A 12,365-nucleotide genomic window follows, 5' to 3' on the forward strand; every position below is an offset into this window, starting at 1 on the left:
GGGACCCACCAACAGACACAGACCGAAGCCGAGACCTCATTCTTACTCCAGAGGAAACACGGACCCATGACATGTGTCCCATGTAGTGGTTCGATTTTAGATCCACCGAAAAAGTTCGCCGGAGAAATACAATATACCTATTTTTATTTTTTATTTATACAATAAAATGTTAAATATTACAAAAATAGTACGTATAACGTCTAATCTAAATGGATTTAGATCGAGCGGGACTGCAGTTGATAGGCTAATGTTTTGTAACACAAAATAAAATGGTGGTGTTAGATCAAAGCCCAAAAGAAGGAAGTATCAGGTTTTAAAAGATTACGTGAGTCCTAAGTAACTCTCGTATTTTTTTCTGGGTCAAGAATCTCATAATATTAGATTCACAAAATAACAATATCTTTTGTTGCCTGTTTGATTTGATTATTGTTGAAGTCCGTGCTTATCTTGTCAAAAATTTTGATTTCATATTCATAAAATTAACAAATAAATTGTGCGATTCCCTTAACTATCTTTTCTCGAATTCCTTTTTTAACTAGGACTTGCTTATATGATTTCTTATAAAAAAGCACGTATCTTGTCTTCTCTCTTTCATCATTCAGAGATAGAGCAACATGGAACTGCTGCTACCACACGACGTGATAGAGTATATTCTAGAAAGACTTGACGTGAAAACCCTCCTCAAGTTCATGACGGTATCCAAGCAGTGGAAATCTACTATCATCCAATGCCGTTCTTTCCAAACAAGACAGATGCTCCGTCATAAGCAATCAGGAAAAACACATGTCGCTTTTGTGTCCTTATATGGTGGTTCTGCAAGGAATTCTGGCATTGAAGCTCTTAGAACGTTGGCGGTGGGGTCAACAGTATCTGTCAAGATCCCTACTACTTGGGAAAACAAGTTTTACGAGGTTTGCAACACTAGCTGTGACGGTCTGATATGCCTCTACAATTGTTATGATGGTCAGTGTATTGTGGTCAATCCCACCACCCGTTGTCATAGAACTATCCCTCCATGCAACTATCATCTTGCTGTCCCTTTCATTACGAGGATCAGACAACCTTCTCCTGGATTTGGTAAAGACAAGATCAATGGGACATACAAGGTAGTTTGGTTATACAATTCTGCTGAACTTGGTCTAAAAAACAAAAGCATTACTACTTGTGAAGTTTTTGATTTCACCACAAATGCCTGGAGGTACATTGTCCCTGCTTCCCCTTATCTGATTCATCACATCCAAGTTCCTCTGTATTGTGATGGCTCACTTCATTGGCTCACTGAGGGTGATGAAACCAATGTTTTGTCTTTGGATCTTCACACCGAAACTTTTCAAGTCATTCCTCAACCTCCCTTTCTCCACGGCTTGACCACACCGAATCTTATCATGTGCAGTTTTGATGATCGTTTGTGCGTGTCTCCGAGAATTTGGCTACAGCAGCATGTGATGTGGTCGTTTGATTCAGAAGACAAGACATGGAAGAAAATATATTCAATCGATCTCAAAAGAACCTCTTCTGCGCTTAGGGATTACATAACACCACTATCAGTTTTGGGGAAGGACAAGTTACTGCTTTATGATCGTGAATTTTCGGGTGTACAATTGGTGGCATATGATCTCAGAACCAAATATTATGACATATCGTACAAATGTAACGACAATGCATACGTTCTTTGTTATGTCCCTAGTTTAATCTCTATTCTGTAAACCTCTCGAACCATATTGCTTTTAATCCATTGTTACTATATGAATGGTTATTATTATGTTTATGTCAAACCTCTGGAAAGGAGCTGAACATCTTTATGCTAGTTCTGAAAATATGTTGAAGAGTTCTTGAGAATGCAAGTCCAACAACAATATTCAATTCACAGTGATAAACTCTTGAGAAAGATAATAACAAAGTTGTGCCATCTGATCATGAAAGATTACTAGAAGCTGTTACTGGGGCTTAAATAACCATTATATCTCTCTATGTTAAAGACAGAACCATTTAATTTTAACCACAAACGCTTGAAGACTTGTTGTCACTACGTCCCCTGTTTGGCCTAACTCTTTATATAGCAACTAGCAACCAATAATTCATTGTCTTTCGAAAAGATATACAGATCAAGAGTAACACCAAACAGTCACACAAATGTTTACATCTATCTCCGTCCATGGTTTTGACATAACTCCAATGACACATCACATAAATATAATTTCTATTCACATGCATTTGATCTTTAAAACTCCCACTGATTAAATTATTAGAATGTTTTTCTAAAAGAGAAAGGTTACTAAGACATGTGAGTGAGACTTGAAAATTCAAACAGGCCGTTGAAGCAAAGCATCGAATCTGAGATTTGGCTTTTGCACAATTAATCTGAATCAGTCTGGTCAGCTGCTATTGTGCTTCAATCCTCACATCACCCTCTTCCCCCAACAAAAAAAAAATAGAATCACTCAAGTGCACTCCTCAAGTAGATAATCTGAAAAATACAAAAGCAGACCTTTAAAATCAAAGCTTTGCAAGCAGAACCACTGAGGAAATCAAATATTATTCCTTCACAAAAAATATGGTTTTACCTGGTGGTTGTATGCATAGAGTCTTGGAACTGGTTTCTTGCTGATCTCTTCTGATAAACAGAACTTCCTCCCCTTTGACCGACTTTGTTCACATCAGTTGATATCCCCTGGTCAAAACTGTTTTCCTGAGCAGCCATTTCACTTGCTGCGTTTCTGGTCCGTGTCTGCATTGGTCTGTCCTCAGTTTTTCTCCAGAACTTGGGACTTAAGAACTCTGTACCAGGTAGTTTTGAACAACTCTCTCCTCCACAGCTATTACTCTTAGGGACTCTCCCATTTGAAACCGCAAGATCGCATGATAATTCATCCAAAGCCATCTCTAGACCGCTTACTCGAGACTCCAGAGACTGGATCCCACTCTGTGAGCTTCCCATGAATTTCTACATCCAAAATGTATTTTTTTCAGTGAGGATTGACCCATCTACATAACATCTACATCAAGGTAAAACAGGACCGTTAATGACCAAGATTTGTATTACCTGAAGTAGGTCTAAGAGACTGGACTGCTGGTTCTCAATCATAGCAAGCTGTTCACGTATCAAAGACAGCTCCTCGTTGTCTTTCCTGCTCTCATCAACATCATCTTTACATTTCTTCACAACCGGATCACAAGAATCATCACCATCGTCACTGCATGGTGCAACCCTCGAGCCAGACCTCAAACCACCACAAAAGCCATGTCCTTTCTTATCCTCCCTGCTTTTCTCAGAGATGGTATGTTTGATAATATCTGGTCCCCCTGAGCCGGCCTCATCATCTTCCTTCGATTCAACGCTTTCACTACTCCGATCTTCCAAAGATTGCTTTACCGGTGGAAACTGTGGTCCCTTCTTATCATCCACAATAGAAGCTGCTAACATGGTCACATTCCTTTTTGGAAGATTCTCCTTTTGTTGTCTAGTTGTTCCATATGATCTACTCACAGGTAATGATGGGGACCTCTTCATTATAGGCGTTGCTTTCTTTGGTCTTGAAGACTTGTAACCAACCTCAATGCTTGAACTTCTCGTGACTGATGAAAAGCATCCAATGCTGCCACCATCATCTGAAGCCAATTTTTTTTTTTTTTGTCAAAAACCAAATCTAAATTTTCAGACAGTGTAACACACTAACATACCAGTGGAAGATCTAGAAGGAGACAACAAGGCTTCATCTAAACCACTTGAGACTTCTTTCCACTGACTCAATGCTTGATTCATAGTCTCTCTCACACTTTTCACCTGCATTTGTAAATGGATTTAAATTCACTTCACCATTAAGACAAAAAAAAAAACAAAAGATCTTTTATCTGTGTGTTTAAATGATTGTTATTACCTTATCAAACCTTCTGCTCTCAAGTGCCGCCGTTGAAGCTTTCTTGTACTGCGACGCCAACTCCTCCGCCGCCGCGACTTTACCCAACGCCTCCGCAGCTGACTTCCTCGCCGCCCAATCTTCGCTGCTCAGAAACTCGATCAAAACCGGAACTAACCAATCCAAAACCGGTTTAGTCCCCGCGCCTCCGGCGGCGATGATACTCCCCACCGCACTCAAAAGCGCCGCCTTGGCCTTGAAAGCCTCGCTCTTCAGCAGCTTCCCGATCTTGGGAAGAGACTTCCTCAGCTGCTCCGACTCCGGATCCGCCGCAGCCTCCACCGCCGCCGCCAGACACAGCGCAGCTCCGATCTGCGCGTTCGAGTCGCCTTCCTGGATCAGCGTCTCGATGAGCGGCTTCGCGACGGAGGTGAACGGTTGCGCCGTGACGTGAGCGGAGATATCCGCGGTAGCGGCGGCGCAGGCGGAGCGGACGGAGGAGTCCGGATCCCGGAGACGGCGGATGACGGTGGAGACCATCTTAGCGAGGTGGGGAGAGAGAGAGTCGCCGTGGTGGCGAGACATGAGGGACAAGACGGCGACGCACTGTTTCCTCACCGGAGATTTGCAGGAGGAGTCCGTGTTGTGGATGCAGCTGAGGAAGGAGGAGAAGGAGTCGTGAGTGAGGCTTCTGGCGATGGAGTCGAGCTCGGCCGCGGCGAGAGCTAAGGTGTCGCGGTCAGCGAGCTTGTTGAGACAGGCGATGACTCTTTGTTTCAGATCAGGAGGTGACGGTGACTGAGAATTTGGAGATGAGGAAGACGCCGGAGATGAAGAGACCGGTGGACTCGGAGGAAACCGTCCGTGAATAGACATTGTCTTGTGTTTGAGTTGAGTCTAACGATGTGAGAGATATGGAAGGAGAACGTGTTCACATTAAATGTGAAACTGCTTGAATATGGCGGCAGATCGAAACTCTGATTATGCGTAGACCTGTTGTGTAATGTGGTTTTTAAATGCTAACTTGAGAGAGAGGGGGGAAGTGGTGACAGAAAAAATTATTAAATAAATTATAAGTACTATCTAAGTATTATCATAATCTTGCTGTTAGTTATATGGAAAAAGTATTCTTATATAATAACAGTAGTTAACTATAGTAATCACATATTAATCTCGATGAAAATTTAATTTGATAATAGTTTGTAGTATCCTACTAATATATCTACTTCAGGGATACAAATAAAATTATCATTATCTCTAGAAACTCTGAAAGTATTCATAGGCTTTGTCAAATAATGTCTTTCGAATTGGTTTTCTATATATTTTCAATACTAAATTTTTTGAAATATGTAATTTCCCGGTAAATAGAAATTCTGACAATATTTTTGAGACATATAATAAATATCTTGTTCAAATTTGAATTCAATGTAGCATTTTTCCAATTCGCAGAAGTAAATGTTATTTGACTACATTTCTTGTTTTCATTATCCCTCTCATTAAAAAGTTAAGTCAATTTTTTCTTGTCGATAAATATTTTAGCTGTTTAAAGTATTGATATTGGCACTAATCTGTATAAAATCTAAATTGGATTTGAAGAAATAGTCATTGTTGTGTTTTTCTTACAGATAATAGTGTAGGTCAGAAAGATTCTGTCCTTTTTGATGTCGTGTTAAATCCTCACAGAAAAGAAACTATATGATATTTAAACAACTCAAATGAAATGTTGGCAAAAAAAAATAATAATGATTGTTATTCAACAATAGCAATTGTATTATCACCATTACCAAATAATATGGTAGCATACGACAAGAAGAAATCAAAACAAAACTAAAAACTGACAGGCAATGGAATATATCCCAACTGGCGAACCTTAGAACAGTTCCAAATTTACAGTAATGTATTAATTAATAAAGGGATTATGACAAAATTTGAAATAATATGATGTGTTCTCTGATGAATCAGATGATACTGTAGCTGTATCATTCTGTTTGACATTTGACTTGATCAGAGTATCAATGATACTTATCTGATTTTAATCATATTTTTTCTTTTTTCTTTTATAATAGGGCCAATATAGTTTAAGATGATGTAAGAAATGACAAGCATGGTAAAAAGGAGGAAAAATGGCAGTAAAAATATAGTGGCATATATGTAAATACGAGGAGAAAGAGGGAGAGAGACATTAAGAGAAATAATGGTAAAGCACGTGAAGGGGGAGATGGAGAGAGCAGGCAAATTGGGCAGACGAGCACGTGACTTGGTTAACTATTCTTCCCTTCGAAATTATTACTGCTTCACTCAATTCTTACCTATAGTTTTATTTTGTCTTTTCTTCTCTACATACCTACGGATATTCGATACATAACCTCTGCAAATACAGAGGTTATGTTTCATTGACCGAACATTTGGTAATATATAAAACATAAGTGCATAACTGCGTATAGATTTTTCGTTTCTTTTTAAATACAAAAGCATTCAAAACTTGTAGGAATAAAACAGTTGTTTTTTTTTGGTAAAAGAAAACAGTTGTTTCTTGAAAAAAACTTGTCTCAAAACCGGTTGAATTAGTGTTTTAAACATGTTAAAGAAAAATGGGGCCAATATATGCATTAAGCAGTATTACTTGAAATGGTTACTATACAAGTATCTTTTGTTGTTCTATACAAGCATCTACGTTTATATACAAATCACATGTATCTTTTGTTGTTCTAAATGAGCATGGATTTAAGATGCTCGACTTGCCTAGAAGACAAGAAAATTAATCTACCCTAGCCAATTTAATCCGCGACATGGCAGATCAAATAATTTTCAAATTTGAGAACTGGACCATTAGAAAACTGGACCATTGGATTTAAAATCTGAAAGTCAAAATCACTACTTCAAATCAAAAAGTATTATATAAAGTAAATCATTAGATTAATCTCTATTGCCCATTAATTATGTTTTTGTAAAAGTAGAAATCAAAAGTTAAATCAGACTAGAGATTTGAAAAAAACAAACATTCCGCGTGTCATTCTTTCAATTTAGCTCTAAACTTACATATCATTCCAAAGTAATTAAGAGGAACAGTAAAAATATATATCGTTAAAAATAGACGATTTAAAGTGAGTATGGAGGAACAAAGGAATGATCACTTTCATGTAGACGGCGACTTATTAATATGTTGAGAGGATAACCCTCCATGTGACTTATGTTCGTTACTTCGATTATCATGGCTTCATTCTCTTTGGTCTTTTTCCGCCCTCGTCTTGTTCTTTTCATATTTAACTTAATTGATACTCAATATAGATCTAAACGGAACCGGTACAATAACCTAACTGGTAGTATCAAACCGGTTCTTGGGACAAGAAGTTCAATATTCTAGTATAAGCATCGATCATATCATCTAAATAGCTCAGCAATGATGGCCCATCTAATTAAGGTGGCAGGGATACATAACACACTTTTGTTTCTGTTACGACATGTAAATAGTATCCATCAATGCTCGAATGTCTCTCTTTTTCTTCCTGGATTCTTTTGATATGTGGAACCATTCAAGCTTATTTACTTAGAAACAAATCAAACATAAAATAATTATAAACATTACTTGTAAAATTTAACCTACAGTTATAGTTTACTATAGTTTAAAGCCACGTTACACACTTACATTCGTCATTTCAATTATTATTTTTACAACTATTAATTATCGAAGTACGTTTAATACTTTGTCATATAATTATTTTTTGAACGTCCATGTATATGACACAATATGATAATATACGTTTCATAGTTGAATTATAAAAAAATATGATAATATACGTTTCATAATATGACGTGGGCTTTTTATGAATACTTTTTCAAAAAAAAAAAGGTTGAATTATAATACTTGATCATTAGTCTGTCTCATTTGTATTATCATTTGGTTATGCTGGTTTGGTCCTTGCGATACAACTTGAAAATCGCATCCTTCCCTCAGCTGTCAGAGCTAGGATCATTTTAAATTGTTTATAAAAGTAATGACGTTACTGTCTTACATCTTTGCGTACAGAATTTATCACCAATAGTACCGAGTAGATCAAGATTTTTTACGTAAGAAGTTGACATATAGGTCGATGTACTAATAGCACATGCTTTCGATTTGGGAATAAATGGGAAACATACATGTAAGAAATTCAGTTTCATTTTCGAAAGAAACGAAGCAATATATTAATTGTTGTATCGTTCCATACATTTGCAAAGCACCAGTTCAACAACCATAAACCTCTATCCTCAAAAGTAAAATTTTCATACAAAATTATAAGATGCGGAAAAAGAATAATGGGAAGAGGGCAAAAGTGGAATTGTTGTTTTTGGGATCGAGGACTAAATGGTTGATGTTGATGTTAGTAATGTTGTTTGACTAAGTAGCAAAGCTAAACTCCAAATACAAACACAAGTTGCGGAAAGATAAGAGAAGGGCTTTCACATGGACATACCTCAAAAGGTGACAACAAACTCCCACATTTTATAGTTATTTCTCATATTTTTGCATCTTTGTTTTCCTTGCAAGGGAACATTTGCACATGTTCTTATTTTCTTCTTGTATTTATAAAATAAGAGAGTTTATCTTTTCTTGGATGAGATGAGGTATGCGTCTACCAATGGAATTGTGTTGTGGGCGATATTAATAGAGTTAGGTTCATGTACAAGGAATCGTCCATGTGTTGATTGTGTTGTCCCATTATGACCCCAAACCAAATCTATATGAGTTGATTACATAATGGGCCACTTTCTAAGTTTTCTTTGCATTCAGAGTCATTTTTTGCTTGTAACACATTTTCACGGAGATCAAGGTAGTTTGTTGACACAATTGCCCTTAATGAAGCGAACCGGTTGTGTGGCTTCGTTTAGTCTATTACGATGTAAATAAAGTTATATGTTGGTTCATTTTAGTTAGCTTTTTTCATTTATTAAATTCTTGTATTTTGACTACTGTGCTATATTAAAAGCCACATGATCAAAAAGAATGTTGTAAATCTAACGGCTGATGTTTAAAACAAGCTAGATAATACATGACGAGGTAAAATGAATTTATTGCTTCTTCTTTGTAAGTGAGGAAGTTCCACTCTAAACTTTTTTTGTGACAAACTGAGTTTGAAAAATTATTAAAACTCAGTCTAAACAAAATTATTTACAGGATTTTTAATAATTTTCTAAGAAATCCGATAGTGGACGCCACAATATAGAAGTGAACGTGGATGGTGTCATGTACACAACTATTTTTTTTTAAACATAAACCTTAGCATTAACATTACATACGGATTGTTTGATCTCAAAAACAATGAAGAGGCTACAGTCTAGAAAAGATTACATGGACATCTTACGCGCTATAGAAACGCCGAGTTAAAAAGAGAAAACATAGGGAACATAGAACACAAAATAGTTTTGAAACTTCTGATTGTTGCATGGGTGGAGCGTAGTAAGCAGGGAGTACGAAAGCTACATGGGTGGAAGTTGACTCTCCATCCACACAACACTCCCATGTGGTCAGCCACACAACATTACGTCCCCAGCTCGCTCCTCCATGGCTTACCCGTCCACAACTCACCCGACCACAGCTCGTCCGTACACATCTCACGTTACAATAGTTCACCAATCCGCAGCTCACCCGACCACATGTCACCCAACTACAACTCACCCATCCACAGGTCACCAGCCCACAACTCTCCTATCCACATGTCACCAGCCCAGAACTCAATCATCTTTCAATGGGATTTGTGGGAGGCGGTGGTCGGTTTGTTGTTTCCTACAAGAACATGAAAAGGTTGTCTGGAAGATTACGAAGAAAATCAAAAGTTTCCTTGTATTATTCATGAAACTAGAACCAAAAACTTAACTGAATGTTGAAACTACCAGATCTCAAAATCGAAAAAAAAACAGGATACATTGAAACTATCAAATCTGGGATTTTTATGTAAAAATTGAAACTTCCACTGACTCACAGATTTGAAGAGTTTTAATAGATGTAAAAATCGAAAACTAACAGATCTTGTAGGTTGGTGTCAGAACACAGAAAAAAAGTGTGGGTTTCGAAGTAACAAACCTCGCATGTGGGAAAAAAATGACTGTGTACTCTACTCGATGGTGAGATTCAGATGGTGTTGAGTAGCGTGTGAGATGGAGGTTTGTGACGAAAATCAAGAAATAAGATTTAGAAGGTGAGGACGATGATAGAGGAACTAGAGTTCTTAATTTCCGCCGCACAAAGTTTTTTTCTCTCTCAAAAAAAAGCTTGTGATTCAAAATGAGGAAATATGAGAATTTAGGATTTTGAACTTGGTATAGGGTGAGGTTGGTATGGTTAGGTTTAGGCTAATAGAAGTCCGGTTTGGTTTTCTTTATTATAAGGGCATCAATGTCTTTGACTAGCAAATAAGGTTGCTTCAAGTGCAAAGTGCCTTACGGTAAAATACGAAACTCAAAAAGTGTCTTGGGAAGTAAAAAATTCAATCTATATAGCTTGACCCCAATAAGCTTTTTCATTATTATTTATATATCTGAATGATCCAATTGTGTAAGATGAACTACAAAATATAAGTAGTTTTAAATGTTATTTACTTTTTCATCACAAGTCAATAAAACATAATGAAAATATACCAAATGACCCATATAGAACCATTTTAGACTATGCAGAAATACTCGTTGAGAGACCAATTATAACTTGATATATTAATATTATGAAGTAATTATCATGTAACCCTACACCATTTCTTAATATCTAGACATGTATGAGTTTATGGCAGGCGACACATTCAATTAATTTGTCTTGGTAGTTAATTCAATTATAGGGAGACTGGATGGCATGTTCAATAGGTGTTCACAATTCATCTTCTCAAAATTATTATTACCTTCAAATCATATGTTCAATCATTCGTTGGTGCAACAATTCACTCCTTTGTTTTTCCATAATCCTAATGAACACTGTACATTTGTTTTATTTATAACTTTTAGGTGCAGCAAAACCTGTATCTTCTACGATGGAAACTTTTTTCCTTTACCTAATGTATATATTCAATATGTTTCATTATAAGTGTCCTTTAAAGTTTTTGCATACGAATTAAAAAATAATAACTAAATGTTCTGTTTACCCTTTTTTATTACATGATTTTGTTTGATTTTATTAATTATTAGCTAAGAGTAATGTTAAAAACTGGGAAAAACATTTAATATTTACATTGAAAATGTAAAATAACATTATTTATAATGAAACAAAATTTAAAAGGTAAAACGATATTTAATATGAAACAGATAAAATATTAAACAAAAAAATATCATGTGTTATGTTATTAGTTTTTTTTGTATAGAGAAAAAAATTGAATTAGTATATTTTGTAACGAGTCTGATTTTACAAATTATGAATGATGGGTCCAAGCCTTGTTTGGACTTTTGTTATTATCATCTGTAAACATTAGTACAAAAACCAATCATAAGCGTTTTTCACATGGAAGCTGCTCCTCAATCATGTCTGAATTTTGGATCCATATATATACACAAATACATATTTTAAAATTTAACTAAACAATGTTCATTAATTTAATATATATCTCAAGTATGAAGACATCATACGTAAACACACATGTTTTCTCTAGCCTATTTTTACATGACATTTTACTTTAAACCCAAAAATTGATATTTTCAATATCTATCGTTTTCAATGAGTTTTCGTAAAATTCTTTGTACACAGTTACATCTACATCAGCTAAATTCATACTACTACACCTTAGATGTTTAGTTGATGATTGGATATTAGGAATGCTGGCACTCAACTAAAATTAGGATTTATATGTATATACGTATTACATTTTTCAACTTTTTCTTCCAATTCTTTTATTTACTTATAGTTCCGACGGTCTGACCAATCAATAAAATATCTGTTGTGGTCATCTTTGGATCATTGATTGATCACAATCATTAACGAACATAATAGGAAGATTGGATTCAAATAAAAAGATAATAATAAAAATTAGAAAAAATTAGAAAAATAAGAAACCAATTCGATAAGTTTTTTGGGCTTCCAACTTAAAACCAATTGGCAATTAGTGGATTGACCCAAGTCCCTTATATATTACTCAAGTCTCTTTCATATATCTGATGTGGGATCTTCTCTCCAATACCCTCCCTCGAGATAATGGTGCGTATAACCATTAATCTCGCAGAATCCATCATACCCCCTCCGAAATCATGCTTTATTTTTCTAGCGATCTCGGCGGAACTGAGCTTTCTATGGACCATCAGCTAATGGGATGATCGGGCCACTGTCCGGGCCGGATTAATGGGTCAGGGTATTGGAACCTGGCTCTGATACCATGATAAGTTTTTTGGGCTTCCAACTTAAAACCAATTGGCAATTAGTGGATTGACCCAAGTCCCTTATATATTACTCAAGTCTCTTTCATATATCTGATGTGGGATCTTCTCTCCAATACAATTGGTAGTAGTAGTAGTAGGGTGGTAAAAAATGCTTGGAGCAAGATGTAAACTCGTTGGCTT

The 12,365-nt window shown here is 36.1% G+C and overlaps 2 protein-coding genes across 5 annotated transcripts; one reads left to right on the plus strand and one right to left on the minus strand.

Annotated features, from left to right (window-relative positions):
• The first annotated feature begins 88 nt into the window (after window positions 1–88).
• Window positions 89–2,432, plus strand: LOC103840696 (F-box protein At5g10340). Its single transcript, XM_018654408.2, has one exon. The coding sequence runs from the start codon at window positions 615–617 to the stop codon at window positions 1,704–1,706; it is 1,092 nt and encodes a 363-aa protein (XP_018509924.1). The 5' UTR covers window positions 89–614; the 3' UTR covers window positions 1,707–2,432.
• Window positions 2,058–5,246, minus strand: LOC103840697 (TORTIFOLIA1-like protein 4). 4 transcript variants are annotated; one of them, XM_009117208.3, is made up of 6 exons: window positions 3,879–5,246; window positions 3,682–3,784; window positions 3,044–3,609; window positions 2,575–2,944; window positions 2,489–2,502; window positions 2,058–2,415 (listed from the first exon to the last, which is right to left on the minus strand). In XM_009117208.3, exons 1-6 carry the CDS (start codon window positions 4,731–4,733, stop codon window positions 2,383–2,385), a joined length of 1,941 nt encoding a protein of 646 aa, XP_009115456.1. In that variant the 5' UTR covers window positions 4,734–5,246; the 3' UTR covers window positions 2,058–2,382. The 4 variants fall into 4 exon arrangements, with proteins under 4 accessions (XP_009115456.1, XP_009115460.1, XP_009115457.1 ...); XM_009117212.3 differs by lacking the exon at window positions 2,489–2,502 and having other exon boundaries at window positions 2,065–2,411; window positions 2,565–2,944; window positions 3,879–5,215; XM_009117209.3 differs by lacking the exon at window positions 2,489–2,502 and having other exon boundaries at window positions 2,065–2,415; window positions 2,565–2,944; window positions 3,879–5,210.
• Window positions 5,247–12,365: the final 7,119 nt, after the last annotated feature.

This window comes from Brassica rapa, chromosome A09, assembly GCF_000309985.2.
Source record: "Brassica rapa cultivar Chiifu-401-42 chromosome A09, CAAS_Brap_v3.01, whole genome shotgun sequence".
Taxonomy (NCBI): domain Eukaryota; kingdom Viridiplantae; phylum Streptophyta; class Magnoliopsida; order Brassicales; family Brassicaceae; genus Brassica; species Brassica rapa.

Bases quoted from the DNA above. Each gene is read 5' to 3' on its own strand.
- LOC103840696 (XM_018654408.2), top strand. From the start codon at position 615: ATGGAACTGCTGCTACCACACGACGTGATAGAGTATATTCTAGAAAGA.
- LOC103840697 (XM_009117208.3), bottom strand. From the start codon at position 4,733: ATGTCTATTCACGGACGGTTTCCTCCGAGTCCACCGGTCTCTTCATCT. The intron at 3,785-3,878 runs GTAATAACAATC...TTACAAATGCAG, and splicing joins AGAGCAGAAGGTTTGATAAG to GTGAAAAGTGTGAGAGAGAC. The intron at 3,610-3,681 runs GTATGTTAGTGT...AATTGGCTTCAG, and splicing joins TCCTTCTAGATCTTCCACTG to ATGATGGTGGCAGCATTGGA.